The sequence below is a fragment of the Triturus cristatus genome, chromosome 11 (genome assembly GCF_964204655.1).
Source record: "Triturus cristatus chromosome 11, aTriCri1.1, whole genome shotgun sequence".
Lineage (NCBI taxonomy): Eukaryota > Metazoa > Chordata > Amphibia > Caudata > Salamandridae > Triturus > Triturus cristatus.
In genome coordinates this window covers 209,771,606-209,796,208 of record NC_140594.1, presented here as the reverse complement: position 1 = coordinate 209,796,208, position 24,603 = coordinate 209,771,606, and the positions used below count along the sequence as shown (strand labels likewise).

The 24,603-nt window shown below is 47.2% G+C and overlaps 1 protein-coding gene across 9 annotated transcripts in view; it reads right to left on the bottom strand.

Moving 5' to 3' along the window:
- ACACB (acetyl-CoA carboxylase beta) overlaps positions 1 to 24,603 on the bottom strand; it is a 2,187,049-nt gene that overhangs the window by 1,534,888 nt on the left and 627,558 nt on the right. For all 9 annotated transcript variants that reach the window (XM_085633342.1, XM_085633341.1, XM_085633344.1 and 6 more), the window contains 2 exons: positions 9,621 to 9,791; positions 8,646 to 8,807 (listed from right to left, as the gene is read on the bottom strand). In XM_085633342.1, the coding sequence (XP_085489468.1) occupies positions 8,646 to 8,807; positions 9,621 to 9,791 (333 nt within the window). The remainder of the gene's footprint in view (positions 1 to 8,645; positions 8,808 to 9,620; positions 9,792 to 24,603) is intronic.

Here is a 24,603-nt window from a genome sequence, read left to right as displayed (position 1 = left end):
TGGGAGGAGGGCAGTAGCCTAATCCTGATAGGGTAGGGCCTCCCATCTTCAAGATGGCGAGAGCCCGGAGATGTGCTTCACCTCGCCTCCCCCACCTGAGGGGTGGGGTGGGCAGGCTGGCACATCCCCTGTCCTTGTATGGGGTTTCCGGCCAAGCTTCCTGCCAGAGTGGGGGGTTGCAGTGGCCTGGGGAAACTCCAACTGGCGGCATGCCTTTGAAGCTTCCCTTTGCTCATCCTGGGGGAGGAGATTTCTCACCTCACCCAGGATGTGCATTGTTGCAGGCCCGGGAGAGCAGGGGCTCTCCCACCCAGGGGTCCAGCAACGTGTCTGCTGTGTGGCAGCCTGGGCAGCCTCAGAGCAGACGTGGATTGTAGGTTAGCTGTAAGGGGGCATCTCTAAGATGCCCTCTGGGGTGCTTAGTACATTAAATCCCACACTGGCATCAGTGTGGGTTTAATGTGCTGAGAAGTTTGATACCAAACTTCCCAGTCTTCAGTGTTGCCATTATGGTGCTGTGGAGTTCGTGTTTGACGAGCTCTCAGCACCATGTACTTGTAAAAGGCAGCACTGTACTTACAGTGCCCAGGAATGGACCTGGGTACTGTAGGGGCACAGGGCTCCTGCTCCTGTGCCCACACCATAGGCATAAGGCACCCAGCCAGAGGGGTGGCTGACATATGCCTTGGCAGTATAGGTAATGGGCATGGCACACAGAGATGTGTGCCATGTCGACTCTTTGTTTTGTCCTGCACCCAGACACTCAGCCTGCAAAGGCAGTGTGTGTGTGTAAGGGTACAGGGCCTCTAAGGGTGGCACAAGGAGTGCTGCAGCCCTTAGAGGCCTTCCCTGGTCACAAGGCCCTGGGTACCTAGGGTACCATTTACCAGGGGCTGACATGTGGCCAGGGTTTGCCAATTGGGAGTTTGTGTGTTTTAAGGAAGGAACATAGGCCCTGGGCACCTGTTTGGCAGGAGCCCAGGGCACAACAAGGAAAAGTGCATCAGCTATAAAGGCAAAAAAAAGGGGGGGTTACTGCAACAGAAACCCACTTTCTCACACAAGCCCCCCCCAGCCCAAAGGCCAGGAGACTTCTGCCAAAGCTGGGAGAGTCTACCTAGTCTTTCAGGCGAGGAAGAGTTGGGGAAGTGGTTTGAAAGTTGCAGGGCCTACTCTGCCTTACATCCTTCTGCCTAGGTCAATCCCTTTGGGGAGCTGGCCTGTCTTATTAGTTTCAGGACCTAACTCCCAAGGCTCCTCTCCTTGTCTTTTACTGTCCTGGTCCCATCTTTCTATTTTGGGTTTAGAGGTGTATACCTCGGTAGTTTCTAACTTAGCCAGGGCTAGGCCCAGCTTACCCACAGAGGCTACCCACAGCTTGAGCAACCCCACCATGACCAATAAGGTCAGGGGGCCTGACTTGCTATTTGGCAGGGGGTTAGGCCACCATGCCAAGGATAGGGCTGCCATGAAGGCTAACACCCAGCAGAGGCTGCTGACAGCTGTCAGTGCCCAGTACCATACCTTTAGCTCCTGACTGGCAAGTGAGGGGGCTATTTTATAGTTCTCTTTGGGTCCTGGCTGTTGGTCTGTTTGAGGATAGGGGGTCCCTACTCTTGGTAGGGAACACCCCTCCTCTACCCCTTGTTCTGCCACCTGAGGAGCCACTAATTCAGGCTGGACAGTTGCCTGACTAGTCAGGTCTTGCTGTTGGCTAGGGGGGGCTTTACCAGTGCCATTGTGGGAGTTTTCCCTTACTGGGATAGCATCTCCCTGGCTCTCTGGAACTGTGGCTAACAGTTGCCCACCTTTCCTACCCTGTTTCTTCTCACTCTTTTGGGACTCAGCTGCACTGACTGCAGGTTGAGCCCCCACAGGTTCTTTGGGCGAGGCCTGGCATTGGGCCAGCACCTCTCTTTGGCTCAGTTCCACATCTAAGTGATCATTCCCCAAGAGACAATCAAGGGGGAGGTTTTTACTGACTATCACTTTCCTCCATCTAAGGGACCCAGCTGTGGCTAGGGGCACTATAGCCACAGGCCTAACAGTGACTCCCCCTGGGACAGTTCTTACCCTTCTTGTTTCCCCTGAGACATATTGGTGTGGGAATACCAACCTGTCATGTACCACAGTGTGACTGGCACAGGTATCTCTCAGGGCAGTGGCTGGGATTCCATTCACCAGTAGGTGGTGGAAGTGTCTACTTCCTTCTGGGATCTCCAGCTTGCTTCTTGGGCCCATTCCCCAGTTGAAAGCTAGGAGGACTTCCTCATCTGAGGACCCTCCCTCCCAAGCTACACTGGCAACCCCTGGGGCTACACTAGTCACCCCTGGAGCTGTACTGGGAACCTTATTTTTAGGACAGCTAGAGTCCTGGGTGTGGTGTCCAGCCTTCTGACAGTTGAAACACCATATTCTGTTGGGATCCCAATTCTTACCTTGGTACCCTGGTTTAGTTTGTGAGGTGTCTTTGGGCCCACCCTCCTGGTCAGGTTTTTGGGGGGCTACCTGGGACTCCCTTCTTTTATCCACAAGGGGTTCACTCTCTTTCTTCTGGGGAGGTTTTGGGACCCCTTGGTTCTGGTCCCTCCCAGTGAACGTCCTAGTCACCCTAGTCTTGACCCAGTGGTCTGCTCTTTTTCCCAATTCTTGGGGGGATTTTAGACCTAGGTCTACCAAATGCTGATGCAACTTTTCATTTGTGCAGTTACTCAAAATATGTTCCTTCATGAATAAATTGTACAATCCAGTAAAATCCTGCACACCATGTCCAGCTAACCAACCATCCAGTGTCTTCACTGAGAAATCTACAAAATCAATCCAGGACTGGGTCTGGGTTTTGTGAGCCCCCCTGAATCTAATTCTATACTCCTCAGTGGTGAATCCAAATCCCTCAATCAGAGCTTCCTTCATGAGGTCATAGGATCCTGCTTCTGGCCCAGAGAGAGTCAGAAGCCTGTCCCTGCAGTTACCAGAGAACAGTTCCCACAGGAGTGCCCCCCAGAGAGGTTTCTTTACTTTCCTGATATCACAAGCCCTCTCAAAGGCTGTGAACCATTTGGTGATATCATCACCTTCCTCAAATTTAGGGACAATCCCTTTGGGGATTTTAAGGTCAGAAGTTTCCTCCCTATCCTTGTTTTTATTATTGCTGCCACCATTGATGGGTGCTAAACCCATCTCTCTCCTTTCCTTTTCTAGAGCCAGGAGCCTGGACTCTAGATCTATTCTTTTGGCCAGCCTCATAAGGCTGTCCTCTTCACTGGGGGGACCCCCAGTGTTGTCTCTGGGACCAGAGCCACCTGTGTGGTCTCTAGGTGCCCAGATGCTATGTCTTGAGTTGGAGGGTATGGGTGCCATCTCCTCCCTAGGGAATAGTATGGGGAGGCTGCTGTCCTCCTCCCCTGTTTCCCTTTCCTCATCTGACTGGCCATCACCATGTTCAGATGGGTGGTCTTTAGCATACTCAGCCAGGAGCTCCTGGAGCCCTTGTTTGGTTGGATGCTGACCCATTTGTAAATTTTTGAGTTTACATAAGGACCTCAATTCCTTGAAAGACAAGTGTAAGTAAGGTGTGAGGTCGAGCTCCTCCACCAGGTCCATGTTATTATTATCACTAATAGCTGGGTTTGTTTGAGACATTCTAACCTGACAGTTCTAACCCTCTACCCTGGCTATAGTGACTTTTATTTTTCTAAAATTCTAATGGGACTTAAGCAAGGCCCTAGCAAGACTTTTAGTAATTTTGGAAAAACCAATCAGAATTCTAAAGGCAATTTTTAAGAGTTCTGTCGTGTGATCAGATGGTAACCAAGTAGTCCAACAAATGCAAGTTTGTATCCCACCGCTGATCCACCAATGTGAGAAAGTGGCTCTGTATATACTGTTCCCTAATAGGTACAGGGTGTACAGAGTCCACAGTCCCCCAGAGGCTGATAGAGGTCAAAGTTAGGTATGACCTTACTCTCAAAAGTGGTAGCTTGGTCGAGCAGTAAGGCAGTACCAGAGGACAGTGTAAAGCATTTATTGTACACACTCAGTCAGCAAATGGTTTCACACACTCAATAACTAAACTCTAGGCCAATGATTTGTATATATAAAATATATGCTTGTTTTATTTTTAGAACCACAAAGGGGGTAAAAATATACTTTCTCGGGATGAGAGGTTGAATATAAATACTTTTGTTTCAAGCAATAAATTTGTGTAAACAGTCACAGTTGGTTGCAATAAACAATCCTATTTCCTAAACATAACAATGCATTGAGCTCAATGGTAAATTCAGGTTATTTGTAATAAATTACTTTTCAGATTACTTTTGGAATTCCAGGTCTGGATCCTAGAACCAGCCTGGGGTCAGTATTCAGAATCAAGTGATGAAAGTCGACTTAATAACTGTAATGATTTTTAAATAATATTTAGCTATTTTAAAAGTTAGCACTTAGAAAATATTTCACAGAAAACATTCAATGGATCTCTATGGCAAGAAATTCAAATTGCAGGTAGAGTACTTTATCGTTACTTTAGTAATCCAGGACTGGGTGCCTAGACCCAGGACTGGGGTCCTTATCAAAAACAGGTAAGTAATTTCGTTTGCAGAAATGGTACGATTTTAAAAGAATATTTCAAATTTGCAAAAATAGACACTTAGAAGAAATTTCACAGAAAAGCAGACAATGGTTTCCTATGGGAGAAAAATGAGTTAGAGGTAAGTATAGTTGTGAGTACTTTTCAGGGTCAGGGGTGGGCACCAAGATCCAGCACTGGGAGCTCACCCAGGAACAGGTGAGTAAATTCGTTTTTGTCACTTGGCTGATTTTTGGTGAATTTTTACAGTTTTGAAAAGTTCACACTTAGAAGATTTTTGAAGAAAAAGCCAGTCAATGTTACCCTATGAGGAAAATGAAGTTAGCGGTTTAAGGGTAAGTACTCGACTGGCAGAGTTGAAATTCCGGGCATAGACTCAGGGGTCCCCCAGTGTCAGGTAGGTACAGTTGGTTCACCCTCAGCGGTTTCAGGACGGCCGGGTGCAGAGTGAGTTAGGCCCAATGTTATCCTATGAGGGATAGGGGGGCCTTGGTTGGTGGCTGCTGTCTGGCAAGCCACGCGTCTGTGGGAGCTGGGCTCCTGGTCACTTACTCAGGGCAAGTGGGGAAGTAAGTTAGTGTAGAGAGTGCACTGCCAGGGCCACTCGGGCGGCTGGGTGCAGGGTGCTTTTGAGCCTTCGGGCGCTCAATGAAAGTCAATGGGAATGTTCCGGTTTGGAAAAAGGCTGCAGGCTCGGGGACGAGGATGTTTCCGGTGCCACCACCACTTCGAGGGGTAAGTTGGGTAGTTGTAGGTTAGGTGGGTACCCCGGGATTGGGCACAGGGGGCCGCAGGGCGCCGGGTGCAGGGGTGCCTTTTGACGTCGGGAATCTTACCCTCTGGTTGATCGCGGCTGGGGTGGCACTCGGTTCTGAGGCTGCAGGCTTCGTCCAGGATGTCGAGGGGGGTCCTTGGGTGCCGGACTCGGGGTCACAGTCGCCGTGGGGTCGTCCTCAGGGTCTTTGTCCACTCCGGCACTGGCCAGGCTTGGCTGGTGCAGAGTGTGTTGGGTCCGCGGTTCCGGGCTGCTGCCAGGAGTTAGGAATAGGTTTCTCGAGTAGAGCCTCTACTCATGGGAGTCCCAGGGAATCAGAGGTCAAAGGTAGCCAGGTCCTCCGGGGTTTTTGAGGTTGCTGGCCACAAGAGATGCCGCGCTGGAGCAGGAGCAGGTTCGAGGGTCGACAGGCCGGTAGGGCTGGGGCCAAAGCAGTTGGTGTCTTCCTCTTTTTAGCAGCTGCAGGGCAGGTCTTTTTTTTCTTCTTGCTCTTCTTGTAGGTTTCTATCTGGAATCTGCGGAAGGAAGGTTCAGGGGGCCCCTAAATACTAGATTTAGGGGCGTTACAGGTAGGTGAAGGCCAGGGACCAATGGGTCCTTGTCCTGGGGTGGGTACACCCCCTATCCTGCCTCTCTCCTGTGGGAGGAGGGCAGTAGCCTAATCCTGATAGGGTAGGGCCTCCCATCTTCAAGATGGCGAGAGCCCGGAGATGTGCTTCACCTCGCCTCCCCCACCTGAGGGGTGGGGTGGGCAGGCTGGCACATCCCCTGTCCTTGTATGGGGTTTCCGGCCAAGCTTCCTGCCAGAGTGGGGGGTTGCAGTGGCCTGGGGAAACTCCAACTGGCGGCATGCCTTTGAAGCTTCCCTTTGCTCATCCTGGGGGAGGAGATTTCTCACCTCACCCAGGATGTGCATTGTTGCAGGCCCGGGAGAGCAGGGGCTCTCCCACCCAGGGGTCCAGCAACGTGTCTGCTGTGTGGCAGCCTGGGCAGCCTCAGAGCAGACGTGGATTGTAGGTTAGCTGTAAGGGGGCATCTCTAAGATGCCCTCTGGGGTGCTTAGTACATTAAATCCCACACTGGCATCAGTGTGGGTTTAATGTGCTGAGAAGTTTGATACCAAACTTCCCAGTCTTCAGTGTTGCCATTATGGTGCTGTGGAGTTCGTGTTTGACGAGCTCTCAGCACCATGTACTTGTAAAAGGCAGCACTGTACTTACAGTGCCCAGGAATGGACCTGGGTACTGTAGGGGCACAGGGCTCCTGCTCCTGTGCCCACACCATAGGCATAAGGCACCCAGCCAGAGGGGTGGCTGACATATGCCTTGGCAGTATAGGTAATGGGCATGGCACACAGAGATGTGTGCCATGTCGACTCTTTGTTTTGTCCTGCACCCAGACACTCAGCCTGCAAAGGCAGTGTGTGTGTGTAAGGGTACAGGGCCTCTAAGGGTGGCACAAGGAGTGCTGCAGCCCTTAGAGGCCTTCCCTGGTCACAAGGCCCTGGGTACCTAGGGTACCATTTACCAGGGGCTGACATGTGGCCAGGGTTTGCCAATTGGGAGTTTGTGTGTTTTAAGGAAGGAACATAGGCCCTGGGCACCTGTTTGGCAGGAGCCCAGGGCACAACAAGGAAAAGTGCATCAGCTATTAGGCAAAAAAAAGGGGGGGTTACTGCAACAGAAACCCACTTTCTCACAACTATACACAACGGTTGCATTTTCACTGAAGAGCACCATTCTTGTAATGTTCCACATACCCATTTGTTCAAACCAACGGTGTGACTGCCACAATGCTACATCAACACCCATGATGTTAAAGCATGCTCCCATGTCTTTAAAACGGATAAGCATTGGGACAACGGCAGCTTGAGCCTAAAGCGGCCACTCGTCTTAAGGGTTCTCCAAAGAATCCCAAGATGCGTCTTTGCCGCCTGCTGGAGGCTTGTGCTCACTACAGTGGCCTTTGGCCTGAGTAAGGCGAGTGGCCCTTGGCCTCTGTAAGGCGACTGGATGCTTGATGGTGGTGTAAAGGAAACAGTCAATTTGGTGAGGCCTACAAAAATGCCCATGTGCTGTGCTCCAAGGCATGTGGTGTGCACAGATACCTAGCAGCATTGCTCCAGTCTGACCAACTCCTGGAGCAAGAAAAGGGGTGGGCAGAAACTGCCAAGTAGGGGCAAGTGATCAGGTCTGGTGCTAGGAAGAAGGGATTCACCTAAAACAGTGGTGTAACAGAGCTGCTGTATAACCCACAGGTTCCCACAGGAGGCTGCTTGGAGGCAAGGTTTGGCGAGTACAGAAGTGCAGATCCATAGAGAGCAAAGGTAGCTTGTGCTAAGTCCAGGCTATGGTAGAGAGGCATGCCAGCCTAGCACTGCATTCGCTACCCCTACAGGCAATGCAGTCGGCAGATCCCTCTGGTGCGACTGTAATACAGGCTCGAAGTTAGCCTATCTGGAAGGAGAACATTCTTGGTTCTGTTCTTAGAGCTAAATCTGTAATGGTGAAGGAATAGGGAAATGATGGTGGTGAGGGGTGGAGGTGCAGGTAAAATATATTTTTGGCTTTTGTTTCTTAACCAGAGAGCCTCAGGATGGACTATAAGGTGAAGCATTTCGTCTTCTCAAATATTGACTCTATAGGGCCTTGCTGAATGAGACCACTCTTGGGTCTAGGTGAATATCCTGTGGGTTGCAATGTATTGGGTTGTGCTCTTGGTGGTGGTAGAAATGGGATGATCAAGGAATGATCACTCAGGAGGGGCGAGGGTAGGACATTTGAATGTGAAATTCTTCATTGATTATGTGCTGAGGTTCTTTTTTCTCCCCACTATTATGTACCCCCGTTAGTGGCCTTCACCATTCTGAACGATTTCTCTTGTACTCAATGCGTGTTATATGGGGTTTGGCCACTCCTGTAAAAGTGAAGGGACATTTGTTAAGTGAGTGTTCTTCTTTCTGTCTTTTAAAAAATGTAAAAATAAAAACACAGAAACAGACAACGCACATTCATGGTACTAAGGTCATTATTGTGTGGAGAGGTGTGGCGCAGCGGCCAGAGCGCAGGGCTCACAGTTCTATCCCCGGCGGCAGCTCAGCATCATGCGACTCTGGGCAATAGCCCCAACACCTGGATACCCTTAGGGGTGATAACTTTGCGCTTTACAAATGTGGAATTAATATTATTGTTACTGCAGACAAGTACTGCTGACGAGGCAGGTTATAAAAACTATAATCACAAAATATTTTATTGCAAGCATCTATCGATGGATCACATCACTTGCCTCATCAGGATTTTCACTAGTGATTCTAGCAGCAATAACATGTCCTCTTGGGTTTGGAGTATTGGCAGGGTTTTCAAAACAAATAGGATCATCCCCCCATGGCATCTCCCCATACAGCATTCGGATGTCTTTAATTCTGTACAAGGGAACACCCATGGCAATCTGCAGAAAGACAAGAAAGATGGAAGAAAAAATCAAGTTCTAACTATAGTAGTTAAAGATTTCTTAATATGGGACCCAATGCTAAACTAAAACATGCATTGGTAGATGACCACCCTTACACTAGGAACGACACACAAAGGAAAGAAAACTATAAGCTGCATATCAGAGACGTGCCAGAATAGTGGTGAAAGGTAGATATAATTCCTCATTATTTTATCCACAACCTGCAGGACAAGTACTTTCAGGATCAAAGGCATTAATACTCAGAAATACTTAACCTTGCAACATATGAAGTGCCAGGTAATGTCTCACACATTTCTAATGTTGGCTTGTGTGGGTTTCAAGGCGGTTTTAAAACAATGACATCCTTTTGTGCTAAGCACAGACTGTTTGCAAACTATTTAAAACTTTTGAAAACATAAATACATTTTGGAGACTTGGAAAAAGTATGATGTTAATGACCACAAGTGAGGAATGATAATCCTGCACAATATCTGTAGGATTTTCATTACAGTGCTGTGCTCCGCTGTCCAGGGAAAAGAAGTGCTGAAGTGTTGAACCGGTTAAGGCAGCTTGTCGAGACTGTATAAAGATGGGTAGTGGTTTGACTGGTCGTTTTCAGATGGGGGCTAGGTGCAACCAGTTGAAAGCATATTGGAAGATAAAGGAATGCTATAGAGCATGCTACCCATAGTTCTGTGCTCCAGCTAGGCCCAAAGAATCATAATGGCCAATGCAACTGATAAACTGGAGACAATGTGGATGTCAAGGGTTATGGTAATATCACTCAAGCACTAAGTGGAAGCAACTTACTTGTAACTGGGCTGCTGGCAAATTCACATCGCAAATCATTTCAGTGCAGGGATGTTCTACTTGCAAACGGGGATTTAGCTCCAGAAAATGAAAACTGCCATCCTCACCGTAGAGGTATTCAACTGTTCCTGCACTTACGTAACCCACCATTTTGGCAAGGCGAACAGCACACTATAAAAACAAAAAAAGCATTAGACTTGCAGGAAGAACATACGAGTCAAGTTTTACATTAATACATGTCTAGAAGTAAAAGCAAAAATTAGCGGATGCCAATTTGGTGGTACATTTGACACCTTGCTAGTACCCCGACAATAAAACACCGCATGCTAGCCATTGTAGTAACAAACCAGAGTTTCCAGTATGTATTATGTATTATAGTGATCATTCTACACACTGAACTACAATGACAAATCCTCCCATACCTTAAAAAAAATAGGGTATCTTTTTTATAGCCCCTACTTCACTACCGTTTAATGGAACATGATCACCCGAGAGCTGTTTCTCATGGTTGTAGCGCTTTAAAGACGACTTCACAATAGGAGCGAAGTTAATACAGTGAATAGGTTTCCATTTCAGAAACTGTGTGTCCTCTTCCTTAAACATACATACAGAGATACACAAGAAATACAAACATACACATTGGCTTTATTACATGGATTGAAAATATTTTTCATCAAAAAATACTAAGTTGGCCTGGAAGTATTTCAAATATTCCATCCAAGCTGCCGCTTATACACAAGTAGTTTTAATTTTTTTTTTAATTCTTTTTCACACAGACACACAAGTCATCTAGAAACAGTGCAGGCAGATAGATACATAAGCATTCTCCGACAGATCCCTACCATCCATATTCAGGGAACTCCGTGTATTCAGGTCTATTTTGACACATCACACACCCGCTCAAACCCAGGTACACTTGTACATGGCTTGGTCCACCCTGCCCAACAGGCAAGCACATGGACCGATGGAGGCATGTCTTATGGTTCTCTCAGCTTAGATCGAACCAGAGCCATCCATAGTAAAATGTCCTTCTAAACTTTAGGGTCTGTTGTTTCTTTCAATCAATGCAGCTCTTCTGCTACTGCCCATGCAAATAACTTGTTACCCTACTTATTCAAGGTGATGTCCCTTGCTGCAGCCAGTGTATAACAATTGCAAGTCTGGACTGCAGCAAGAACACTAACAAAAACCTTATTTTAATTTGTCTTCTTTTCAGTCTCTTGCACAGCTCCACTAAGAAATGTTCAAACAAGTGGTTCAACTAAACTTCCAAGGGACCTCCGCTGCCTCCTGATACACAAACGGGCACAGTTCAAACTCCTCACTCACACTTCCAATGCACTACACAACATAGGCCCCACCTACCTGAAGTCTCATCACCTTCTACAATTCAGACAGCACTGCTGTGCTGAACTCCTATGCGCACACATCCCAGGCACGCATACACAGAAGCAGATCTGGAGGTTGAGCCATCTCCTTGTCGCTCCTAACGTGTGTACTGACATCCCACTACACTACATAAGAAGCTGAAGATTAAGCTTTTCCAATAACTCCACCACCTGACTTAGGCGGGTCTTGGCACATTCACCTGCACAGAGCCAAGATACCTGCTTGGGGAATATGCCTCGTTATCCCGCAGTCTTTTTCCCCGCAGGGAATTACAACGTGGTCTTTACAACGACCGCGTTGTAATTCCACATGCCATTACCCCGCAAGTCGTAACAACGACTTGCGGAGGAGGGGGCACTGGATGTTGGAATAGTCTAATTTACTATTCCAACTCCAGTCTGCGCGAACATTTTAAATCCAACACCTTCTCCCCCCTCCGCAAGTCGTTGTTCCGACTTGCGGAGTAATGGTATGCGGAATTAAAATGCAGTCGTTGTAACGACTGCGTTGTAATTCCCTGCGGGGAAAAAGTTTTATGGTAAACGTTGTTTACCCTGCTCGGGTGATAGAGCACAAATACACGTAACAAAACTATTGCCTGCATAACCTGCACCACCTCCTCTCACCAACGGACTCAAGTCAGAGCACTAACCAACCCTGTTTCCACCACTGCCTCCAATCACATATGGTCCTAGGGTGATATGATACTTTTCTCCCAGTCTTTCTGAGGTACTTATTTTAACTATGAATCATTAAGGTGATCAAGTGGGGGTTTCCTGGGTGCACATCCCCCCTCCATAAGCACACATCCCTCAAACACATTCACTCCAGTACCTGACAAGAATTGTTTCTGTCTTCTGGGACTCTTCCCACCACAATGTCAATTAATGTATATGGGCTGCCAAGTAAGAAGCCGCCAGGTTTCATGCTTGTAAGAACACTTCAGCATGGTCAGTCGAATCCTAAGGTGCTTTCTTGCCATTTTTTACCATGGTAATACAGCCATTTAGTTTTCTAAAAACCTTTGTTGCTCTTCGGCATTATGCCCTAGACAACATACAGGCCTCTGGGTAGAATCACCATCTTAACTAGGGCCTCTCGTCCCATATCACTCAGTTTAAATTATATTGCAGGTGGTCATGGTCACTGCTAATCGCCCAATATTCCAGGTTCTTCAGAGTGTCCATCTGCCGTGGCAGACCTAGATCAGCCCCATCACCCTGCGTCAACTCTCCCACTAGGAATAACGGACTTTTTCAAGTTTGTGACCAGGCCAAATATCAAACCCAACTTTTGAAGCTGTTGTAGCAAGATCGGGGTAAACCGCACAGGGTCTTTAAGACATTGGATTTAGTTGGTATACCAAAAAACCTCTTGTGTGTTATCTTTTATGTGTCAACCCTCAATTCTCCATTGCAATATACATTGTCTCTACGCAATGTGGCTCCTGGTGGCTTCACTGCCAGGGCAAAAAGCACTAGGGGACAGAAAGCCCTCCTGGTGTGTGCCTCGTTCTAGGATCCACAACAACGTTATACGACCTGTCTTCACCCTGGTTGTGAGTGCAGTGTATAACAAGTGTGTCCACGGTCTGTTCAAAGGACCAAAATTAAAGGCCTCAAGCATCATAAAAAGATACTTCCATCCCACTGTATCAAAGGTGTTCTCGATATATAGAGAAGGCACTTCCTTCCCATAGTGTCTTACATGGACAGGTCTACTAAAATTCGACATCATATTTCTAGGTGTGGCCTTAGTTGTGCATCCTACATGTCGACAGATAATTCCCTGCCTAAATGCAAAGAAGTGGGCTGAAATGAAAGTAAAAAAAAAAAAGAAAAGGTACACTAACCTTCAACCCCCCAAAAAGTGGTTATGGAAGCGGTAGAAAGAGTATGTTGGATCAGGGAAATGGCGTCTCAACACAGGACACTCCCTACCGGAAAGTATGTGTCTGGAAGTTCCCCTGTTTCTAGTGGGTACAAACCAAGACTGATGTGGAGATACATATATCTGGGCCACCTTCAGTAGCAAGATCACTATTACCTTGCTCAATATTTTCCCAATCGTGTAACGATTGACAAAGGGTGGTAGAACCATCGGTCCATAGGTTGTCTTTCAGGTGTTGGCACTACCATAATCAGGTCCCTATCATTGTTGGTAAAAGACTCACCCTTTCCAATGCTTCCAGATATACCTCTTGCAATTAATCTAGGAGGTTTCACGCAAATTCCCTGTAGAATTACACAGCGATGCCATCCATACCAGGTGTATGCCCACTTTTAGTAATTTCGACTGATCCCGCTATCTCCTCCTCTGAGACAAAGCCTCAAGCATTGTGGAATTATTACCACTTTAAGGCAGTGCAGAACCCTGTCTATCTTGGGGTCAAGAGTTTGGGAGTAAAATTCATACATAAAGGTATGCCTGTTCATATTGGAATTGTTGACTGTGAATGAATAACAAATAATTAATATATGTAACCATAGATTTACAGTTTCATATTTGAGATGTGACTGAACAACTGGAACTCTGCATGAAGTATAACATGCCCAATACAAACATATATCTTCTGAACATTATTTAGCGAGTTTTACATGGGAGCCTACAATCTGTTTATAAAAGCCGATGTAATTGCTCAACCTAATACAGTTGAGCTGTGACATCATAATACCTGCTGCCACAACCAGAAGTCAAGGTGAAAGGCAAGTATCAGAATAAAAACAGCAGCTGGTAAAAAGAATAACTAGAACTGGCTTTTCATTCTTCTGATAAGTTTTTCGAAAATGAACAGAATCAGCAGAAAGGAAATATTTATGGCAACATGTTTATTTTTGCATGGCAAATGTGTCATGTTTCAGACTCCACATTTTTCTACGCATTCTGAGCCACAGCATTTTTAATCTTACTTGCCATTAAACTGACTTAATATATTTTTGTTGCAGCAATCAATGCTTTTTTGTGTGTTAAATTTCACACAACAGGTTCTTCTTTTATTCATCATGCCTACAGCTATATTATTTCTTTCGTATGAAAAGTAAGACACCAAGTGTTAGACCCGGGATCCCTGGTTGGCTGAGGCAGGCACCCTAGGCCAAATAGGGACCCTTGTTTCCACGTCATGGAAAGGAAGGACACCTTCGCAGATAGCCCCCGCTCAACCCCTTGGTAGCTTAGCACGAGCAGCCAGGCTTATCTTCAAGGCAAATGTGTAAAGTATTTGCAACCACGCTCACAGCAACCCAATGATGACACCACAAATGGACTCCACACGAGTTTCATAAAAACGAGTATAAATTTATATAAAAAGATATACAATAAGACCACACGATATAAATCCAACATATGCGTATTTGTAATATTCCTCCTGGCCGGTTGTTAGGCCAGCCAGCCCTTGAAAGTTCTGGCGATATTAATGAGCACTTCTAAACTTTCCACGGTAGTCCTAATGCAATGCTATGCAGTTCGTAATGCTAGAATCACACATTATACAATGTAAAAATAATGCAGTTCGTAATGCTAGAATCAGGCACTTTACAATGTAAAAATAATGCAATACGTAACGTAACAATCAGGTACTTCATTCAGCGGAAATAATGCAATGCGTAATACACTAATCGGGTAGTTCGTTATGCAGAAATAATGCCATGCGCAATACCCTCCAGCACCGATCACAGTGCATTAGGCGGTCCCTCCGCCACTCGTGCTGATTCGCAGTCAGCCTCTGTCAACAGATGCCCCCACACGCGTATGGTGTAACAAAAAGTGCAGCTCCGCACTCCGGCCCCGGTACTGCCACTCCTTTGGCAAGTACGGGCCGCGATACGAGCTAACGCAGAGGATCGCGCTGCAGGAATGGGAGAGGCCAAGAGGGTCTCCCTCCGAGCATGCCCTCCGCCCCAGGAGTCGACACACGTTACCTGGGGGGTGCGACCTCGTTCTTCTCTCCGCTTCCAGCAACTTTGGCCTCCGATGCAATCTTTGTGAATTCCGGGCAGTGGGACTCGGGCCCTCCCTCGACGAGGTTGGTTCGAGCTCCCGCTCTGGCAACGGCGGGCTCGGGCCGGCGGCACAGCTCCTCCGGGGATGCCGGTCCGGGCCACTGATGCTACGAACATCTCAGGCTACAACAGGGCACACACACAATCCGGGTGCACGATAACAAGGCAATCCACACGAAGGTCTCGGGCTGCACAAAGCACACAGACCAAGCGTCGCTGAGACTCACTTCGACTCCGGGTGCACGATAACAAGGCAATCCTCACAAAGGTCTCAGGCTGCACAAAGCACATGCACACAGCGTCTCTGAGACTCACTTGGACCCCAGGTGTGCACGATAACAAGGCAATCCTCACGAAGGTCTCAGGCTGCACAAAGCACACGCACACAGTGTTGCTGAGACTCACTTGGACTCCAGGTGCCCATGATCGCAGGGCACTTCTTATGAGGGTCTCTGGCTGCAACAAGCACACGCACACAGCGTCGCAGAGACTCATGGGAACTTTTGTGTTCCTGAGTTTCCGCAACAGGGAGTCAGCTCACCACGGGCCCTTGGAGATAAGTTACTTCCGGACACAGCACACAGCAAAGTCCTTTCAAGCAGGGGGACACAGCACACAGCAAAGTCCCTTTAGCCTCTCCTTGGTTAAAACAGCAAACTGCAGGCCAGCACCAGAACACACAGCAAGGGTCAGTCCTTTCCTTCAGTCTCTTCAGTTGTTTCTTCCTTGGCAAAGGTTCCTCTTGACCACGAAGTAGCTTCAGTCTTGTTCAATCTTGATCAATCCATTTCCCTCCAAATTTCAGGGGCTTCAGCTCTCATAGTTATACCCCTAAATGTCTTTGAAGTATTTGTGTTCAGGGGGCACTGACCTCTGTTCAAACCAGTTCTGGGTGCCTCCCTGCCAGTGACACCTTCTTCCTTTGATTAGTGGGGGTCTGGATTCTCAATCACTCAGCAGGAGAACATACCATTGTTTTATGGCATGCAACCCAGGCCTCTTCACCTCTAGGGGCTACTCCTCCCCCTTCACTCCAGATGTAGGTCAGCCTTGTTCTGTCTCACCTCCTCCCCGGGGTCAAGACATTCCCCAGATCCTATCACTTTCAAATCCAGACAGTCAATCCACAACCAGGCAGAGACACAAATGTTAGAGCACAAAAAGCCAGCCACTTCTAAAAGAGTGGCTCCTAAACACACAATGCAAAAACCACCTTCATAGAAAGATGGGTTATTACAAGTTCAGGTATACTAAACTTCACCTCTCCATCTTAAGCCTTTGGGAAGATAGGCTGGAAAACGTATTACACAGCCCCCATTCTATCCTATGGGCAAGATGGCCTTTCCACAGTGAAAAACGAAATGGAGATTATTTCACGGTCAGGACATGGTACACACCTTAGTACATGTCCTACCTTTCACATGCACTGCATCCTGCCCAGGGGGTACCTTGGACCTACCATAGGGGTATCTGATGTGCATAGAAAGGGAAGGGTAAGGTCTGGGAAGTGGGTGCATTTGTCAGAACAACATGGCAGTTTAACAAACTGCGCCCAGGCACTGCAATGGCAGGCCTGAGTTCCCTCTTTAAGGCTGCTTGTGTGGGTGGCACAATTAGTGCTGCAGGCCCACTAGTAGCAGTTGCATTACCAGCCCTGGCACACATAGTGCACTTTACTAGGGACTTTACTAGTAAGGCAAACATACCAATCATGGACAACCAATTACCATTACACTTTACACAGGGTGCACTTGCACTTTGACACTGATTAGCAGTGGCAAAGTGCCCAAAGCATCTAAGTTGGCAACAAAATCCATGACAGCATAAAAAATAGAGGTGGTAGATGCAAAAAGTCAGGGGTAATCACGCCGAGAAATGCCAGGTCTAACACCAAGGATTCACGCGGTTTGTGGGAAGGGTAACCGTGTGAACATGTGCTGCCATAAGATAATAGAATATTGCAAGTCAGTCAATAAAACTTTATTCAGCCGCATTAAGGCCATAAAGGTAGGTTTACGCAAGGCGTTACCAGTTCAAATACATGATAAAAACAGAGAACAAAACTACTTTTACATGTGCAATTCTTTAAAAAACGGTTACTTAGCCCTTATATACATGTGGTGTAAAGAAATAAAACCTATAATACCAGCAAATACCTTACTAAAAATGAATATTATACAATATCAATACTAAGTTAAAAGGTCATCAAATAAGTTTAAAAGGGTTTCTAAATTCGGCTCAGCAAAACCCAATTCATTTCTACGGGCGATCCATATGTTTTTCTTCTGCATACAGCCCCAGCTAAAAAGCTTGCAACCCATTAACATATCAAAGGGGATGAAAGCATTTGCAGATATATCAGGGGAGGTCTGACTTGTGCAAACTGGCAATTTTTTAAAAAAGAGGTAAGATAGGTTTAGACCGTAAATCATTATAAATACCACAGAAATACAAGGTGCATCAAATCTTGGCCCGATCATTTACCTTCTTATTGCCCCAAACCTCACTACTATACGTTGTCATGGGGACGCATTGCTCATTCTAAACCTTCAGTAATGGCAATAAGGGTTTGCTCCCTAATCTCCTGGCAAAGTCCAATGTTGCTCCAGCAGCTCTTGATGCCTTTTCATCAAATAGCACACCCAAGTGTGGAGGTTGCAACATTGGACAATTCCTCACCTTTACATAAAAGTGATCGCCTCTCGCGCTTTATATTGCCAGATGACATTATATGGGATTTTGTAAAATTAATAGAGAGGTCCAGTGTGACCATAACATCAATAAAAGTATTTACAATTCGTTTCAGCCCTATTGGTGTCCTAGCAAGTAACACTGCATCATCAGCATATAAAAGGGCTACTCTTGGGGTATCCTTTCTTACATAGGTTATTAATATAAAGTGTAAATAAAACCGGAACCAGGATACATCCCTGCCTCACTCCCCTCTTAACCTTCCATGATTTTGTTTGGGAGCCATTTTAGTTATATCTAGCAGAGGCAGTTAAATTAGTAGAGACCAGTGTAAGAAGGACGCCTATTTCTAACAGTAAAGCCATAGTTTAGATCTATTCACTCTATCGAAAGAGGACGTTAAGTCAATGAATACCATGACTATTCGACCTTTTTTGGCAAGGGTGTATTTACTAGTCCTCATAAGTAAATTCATGCATTGGTCCACCGTTCCCATGCCTTTTCTAAAACCAAATTGAAAATCTGATAGCAAATTGCTTTCTTCTAACCAATTACCTAAACGATCTAAAATTACCTTGCCCATTATTTTATCTGCCAAATCTAGTAGCGAGATCAGGCGGTAGCATGCTGGATCGTTCCTGGCACCCTTTTTATAGATAGGTAGAATCACCGCCGTGGACCAAGAATGAGGTGGCCCAACCATTGTAGCAGCATTAAAAACCCTTGTTAAAATCTTTGCCCATGTGCCTGAATCCGTTTTATAAAGATCCACCAGTATCCCATCAGGCCCTGGGGCTTTTTGGGCTGAGACAGCCACAATCGCTTTCTCTACTTCGTCCACCCTAAAACATAGCAAGAGCGATTCAGTACTGGGTTCCCAGGGAGTGTCAGTTTGTTCTACGGCTACCTCTGTGTAAATCTGTTCAAAATGGCTGACCCATCTATCGGCAGGGATAACACACTCTGTTCTCAACATATCATTATTCTTAAAAAAGGGGCTATTTACAATCTTCCAGAATTTAGAACTATTTGCCATAGTACTGGCCTGATTTAGATCATCCCATGCCTGTTCTCGTATGTCATCTTTCCTTAATTTTAAAGCCATATTATATGCTTTCCTACGAACTTTGATCAATTCTTTATCCCTAGGCTTATTTTTTAATGTAATCATGAGTGCTTTGAGGGTTTTGGAGCAATCTGCATTAAACCATTTTACCCCCTCAATGTCACCTGATCTTCCTTTACCGATTACATTTTTTGCAATCCGCTTTGACAATTTATCAACTGCTTCTAATACCGCATCAGGCTCAGTGTGAATTTCAAGGCAGTGCTTAATGTCTTCTTTGCCCTCCGTATACAGCTGATTTAAAAAATACTCTGAGATAGTCTTCCCCCACCTTATTTTATGAGCCTGGTCTGTTGGATAAAATTCCCTGTTTGCGAGGGTCTTTGACTCAGCTTTCCGAAAGACCATCAAACTCTTAGATTTAACAATAATCGGGTTATGGTCACTGTAACCGGTCCACGATGAACTCACTTTCGTTATGTTTTGAAACAACGGGACGGATACCACGATATAATCTATAGTTGAACAACTCCCCCTCCCATTAAAGGAGGGTACTGCCTCCGTTTTCTTCGTGCACTCTAAACAATGTAAATTATTGACAGCAAATAGGCTCTCTAACAGAGTACCTTGGGGTGAATGTTCAGAATGAAACAAGGGAGCCTATAGTTTGAAGAGCAACGATGTAAATTAAAGTCCCCCTTTATGATAAATTTGCAGTGGGTATGACTATCCTGTACAACGTGCTCTATAAAACTTTCAGGAGCAACTATGTGCTCACTATCATTGTTCCAACTAAAGGAGTTATAGAAATTAATGAACACCAAATTAGGACTTATGGGGAAAGTTAATTCAACTGCTAGCAGGTGTGGCAATGAACTAAACAGCCTCTTAATAGTGCATTACAATTTAAGCGATATTAGAATAAGCAGGCCTCCCTTTGCTCATCCTGTAGAGGAAGGGGATGCGGACTTTGAAAAAGAAGAAAAAAACATCCAAAACAAAAGAATCTGACGTGTGCCAGGTTTCTTGCAGTGCCACAATATGGGAAGATTTTATTATCGATATCCACTGCTCGTCGTCTTTTTTTCGCCTTCAGCCCTGTGATATTTCAAGACATGAAATTACAGATGGATGGGCCTTTCTCTGCGGGAACAAAATATGGACGCGTCTTAATAGCCATTCTAACTGGTAAAGGACAGCTGGAGCTAGCCATACCATCACTTAGGGCTAATTGTCAGTCAATACTATCTAGATCCCTCAGTGGGGCATATCTATTTACGAGAGGAATAATTATATTTGTATTGGTGCACACTTTTGGACCTTGCAACAACTTTCCCCAAGACAAACTACGGGCATTGCCCCGAGTGCTTAGATATTGAACCGCATCGGGATAAAAAAAGGAGAGAGGGAAGACCTGAATTCCTGTATGAGAATCTGGCCTGTGCTGGCGACAAGTCATAGCTGTAACATGTGACTGGTGTGTCAGATTAACCACAATACAATCACCCCACCTATCTGTGTTTGTGGCTTTCCCCACCCAGCCCACTCTTCTGGCAAAGATAACATGGGGAGGCTACGGAACGGCCATTTACCAATGATCTATCCAGTCAACGGGTTACCTTGTGTATCAGGTCTGTTGTCTCCTTAGAGCCCCGCTTAACTGGTGACACACCCGCCAAAACGGACACTAAAGGAACTGACTCGGGGGTGGATTTAAAATATCAGTTTTCTCTTCCAGCTGACGAGGGAGGTTAAAGGATTTAGGACCCTGTAAATCAGTCCCCTGGTTTACCCAGGGGTCTGTTAGATCAGTCTTTAAAGATCTATGTGAGGCTTCACCTGGACCATCTTGTTCTTCCCTATTATCTTTGGAGAATCTTACACTTCCTTGTGGGTCCCTACTACCTAAGGTTTGGTTGTTAAACCCTGGGACTGACTGAAGGCTCTCCCTGTGTGCTAAATGCATTACACTGCTTGCTTGCTTTACTGGTTGTGGAAACTGTATGATCAAGACCACCCAGCTGAGTAGGTCCCGACCCTACCTTCAACCCCACCAGTTCTGTCTACAGGCCACTTGTTACAAGAGAGGCATGGTACTCTTTCGACTGACAAAGTAAAGCTTCCATCTTTTCCAGCTAAACGATAATAGAAGCTAGATGTGTTTTTAAAATGTCTTCTATTTTTTGGAAAAGTTTAATCAAAGTCTGGCTCCTGGCCACATTGTCTGGGTCAAGGATGACTGATTCCACTTGCTTTTTTGAAGCCTGTGTGGGAGTTTTTCCCCTCCACCTCTTTTCTTTTGAACTGGGGGTTCCAGCATGGAAGCACCATCAACTTGGTTGCCCTCCGATCCTTCTGACAAAACAGGCACAGTTTTGCTTTGCCAAGCAAATGGGGAGGGGCCATTAAGGGATACTGGACTCTGTGGAAGATTAGTTAATTCCAAAGTGAGTCTCCTTTCCATCAGGGCAATTTTATTCGACGAGACATTTGTTGCCCTGGACAGAAATGTATCAAGAGTCGTTACTGCCGGCCATCCACCTGACCCAGGCATAGTTTGCTTTCTCTTACCCATTGTCTTTTCACCTATCCTGCAGTGAGAGGCTCCACAAATCGACATGCAAGTGTCCCTTTCAACAATAGATCCACGGGGCGCTGAGGTTAGAGGGGTGGCCCAGCCCGGCCTCCTCTGGCCTCTGACGGGCACGCCCGCTCACATCCTGCTCTGCGGGAGCCCTCCGTGATTTTTAAGCGCCTCCCAGCGCAGCCAAGATGATGGTGGCAGCGTTCAAGCCTTCTGTGCAGGCTCGGTCTTGCGGTCCTAGCCCTCACCCCCCCCCCCCCCACCCAGGAGACAGCAGACAGCAAGCATCAAAACTGGCTCCCGCGCTGCGGGAGCCCTGCGTGATTTTTAAGTGCCTCCTGGCGCACCGAAGATGATGGTGGTGGGATGCAAGCCGCTGTGAAGGCTGGGTCTTGCTGTCCTGGTTCCTTCCCCCCCTTACCTCTAATCCCCCCTCCCCCCATGGCAGGAGGAATTAGACCGAAATCAGCAAGACAGGCTACCACGCTGTGGGAGCCCTGCAAGATTTTTAGCCACCTCCTGGCGTACCAAAGCTGACGGTGGCGGTGTGCAAGTCGCTGTGCAGACTGGGTCTTGTGGTCCTGGCCACGCCCCCCCCCCCCCACAGGAGGAAACAGACAGCAAGCAGCAAAACTGGGATTTTTAAGCGCCTCCTGGCGCACCAAAGCAGACTTCTGCTTCATTCTCTATATGGTATTTAAACTTGTAGGAAGGTGGAATCTGACTAATGGTTGCCCCCAACTTTTTGCCTGGTATTTGAGTGGTTTTTGACTAGTCTGGCTGGGATCCTGCTATCCAGGACACCAGCCTATCTGCTTTCTCCCTAAAACTAATGTGAAGTACCTTAGGTACAAACTAATTGGATGCTGAGGATGCCCTGACAGTCCCTTGTAGATGGTACCCTAGGTACCCAGGGCATGGGTCCCTCAGTAGGCCTACCAGGGCTGCAGCACCTATTGTGCCACCCTGGGACAGCCATGCAAACTGACACCACCAGACCACTACTGTAGTCTGGGTAAGGTGGTGCTAGCACCCCTTACAGGGGTATAGGTATCCTATATCCCACCCCATTACAAAACATATACTCTCATAGGTCACCCCTATAGCAGTCCTTGGTAATCCTACAAGGCAGGGTGCTGAGGTATGTGTGAGGGGGGACCCCTACATGAGTAGGGCCTCTCTGCAACCTTCGTAAAATCATTACTGGGTTGTTTGTAGTGTAGCCATACCATATACTCTTAACCGCATTATAAGTCTATTGCGATATCGCGATAACTTGAGAATGGCTACACAGACCCATATCGTGTTTGGTGTCAAACATGTAGGAATCATACCCCCAGTCCAGCCATGGGCATGAGGGTACGATTCCCCCCTGCTAGAGGGGCGATATGGGAAAAGCGGCAGAATTTAGACACCAATTTAAAAGTGCACAAGTTTCACAAAATGGCTACTACCCGCCACCTACACGACCCTGGCTGGCTGTAGCTGGGGAAAACCCCAGCCTCGCCAGCTGGACAATAGGGCTCCTGTGGCAGGGAGGTGCTAGCATCTCCCCAGACAGGATAATGTGGATTGGAACAGGGTGGGTGCACCAAAAGTCCTTTCAGAGTTGCACGTAGGCAGCTGCAGAAGCCTCATTCTGCATACACCGCTTGGAACCGGTTCAGGGGCATCCTGCCCCTCGCCCAGGCGGGAAACACACAAAGGGGAGAGGGTGTAGCCACCCTTTCCCGCCTCACCTACCATTGGTGGACACTACTCTGGACACTCCCCTAATCTTGGGGATAAAGGTGAATAACGTGGCCCCAGAGCCTCAGATTAATCTTGAACTTTACAATCTTAACCTTCGACTTGCTGCTGCCCAGCTGACGGAAGAAATCTCCCTTGGGATAAAGGAGTTATCCCCCTGCTTGGCAGGCACCTGAAACACTGCAAGTGACCCGGTTGGAACTTCGCTGCTCTCACGAACGTCGACGACTTCCAGAAACCTTGAGGTGGGTTTCCAGCGCATCCCAGAGGCCAGTGAGTGTGCTCAACGAGTTTGGGCACCGTGGACCGCGTGGGTGCCGAGATCCCCAATACCCCGAGACACCGGCCACCTCTTGCATAGCACACGACCCTGACCAGTGGGGAAGTTGTGCTTTGGCCCGTTTACGAGCCAACCACTCTACAGCAATTGTGCCAAAGACCAGCGCCCTAGCCCCTTCCGGTGGTCCGTGGGTGCCCTTTTACGGGTTACACCTTGTGCCCTTTTACGCACGCCAAATTGCCGCCTCCCGCGGTCCCTTGTCTCTCGACTTGGGGGCCCTAGCGGAGGTCTAACTTTGAAAACAAGAGTTCCCCTGGTTGCTCCAGGCCTGCTCTACAGTCTCCTCGAAGGAGACCTCTCCCAGACCTCGTGGGTCTGCACTGTAGCAGATTTGTTCATTCTTCGTGGGTTGCGGTTGCCAAGGCTTAGTGGATCCAATCCGGACACTAACACCGCAGCGACCCTCATCCGACGTGGGATAGTCGCCCTCCTGAAGCTGGCCTTCCTTGAGGCCTCCCGGAGCCCGTGGCTGCAGATCCAAGCTACACCACTTTCCACCTGAAGCACCCGACATCGAAGGGCTCTTTGCTTTGAGCCTCCTGGTCACTTTGCCGTGACCCAGACTCTGTCCCCTCTGCTTTCAGGTTCTTCTTCACATCTTTGATCTTCACGGCATCATCAACGCTTTTGGCTAGCAGAACTTTTGACTATTTTCCCATTGAAAATCAGCCCGCTTCCCGACAGCAGAAACGACCTATGCACCCGGCTTCCCTGGGGCAGGTAACAGGGGTACCTCGGTACTCTCGTGGTTGTGGGCATCTCAAAAGCTTAAGTCTAAAGTTTTAACTTTGTACTCCTGCTAGAAGTATTTTTAAACTGTTTATTTCCAACCGCGACATTCTCCATAGGCTGTAATGGAGATCCCGATAGCAGCTACTTGCACTGCACGCGCCTCCCGTGGGTCCCCTTCCTCATAACCTGGGGTGGATTCTTAAGGGGCCAGCGATCCTGAATGCCCTAGGCATTGCCTGTAGAATTGTCGTGGTTCTTATACCACTTTTTTAGTATAAGGTTTGGTCCCCCCCCTGGGGCCCAATGTTAATAGTGCTATTTATTGTGTCTATCAAAGCTTGTTTGATATTGTAACTTTGCCACAGCTTCATAAAGAGACTGTGGGATTCTGTCTAGAATAAATACATATATTTTATATATATACCTGTGTG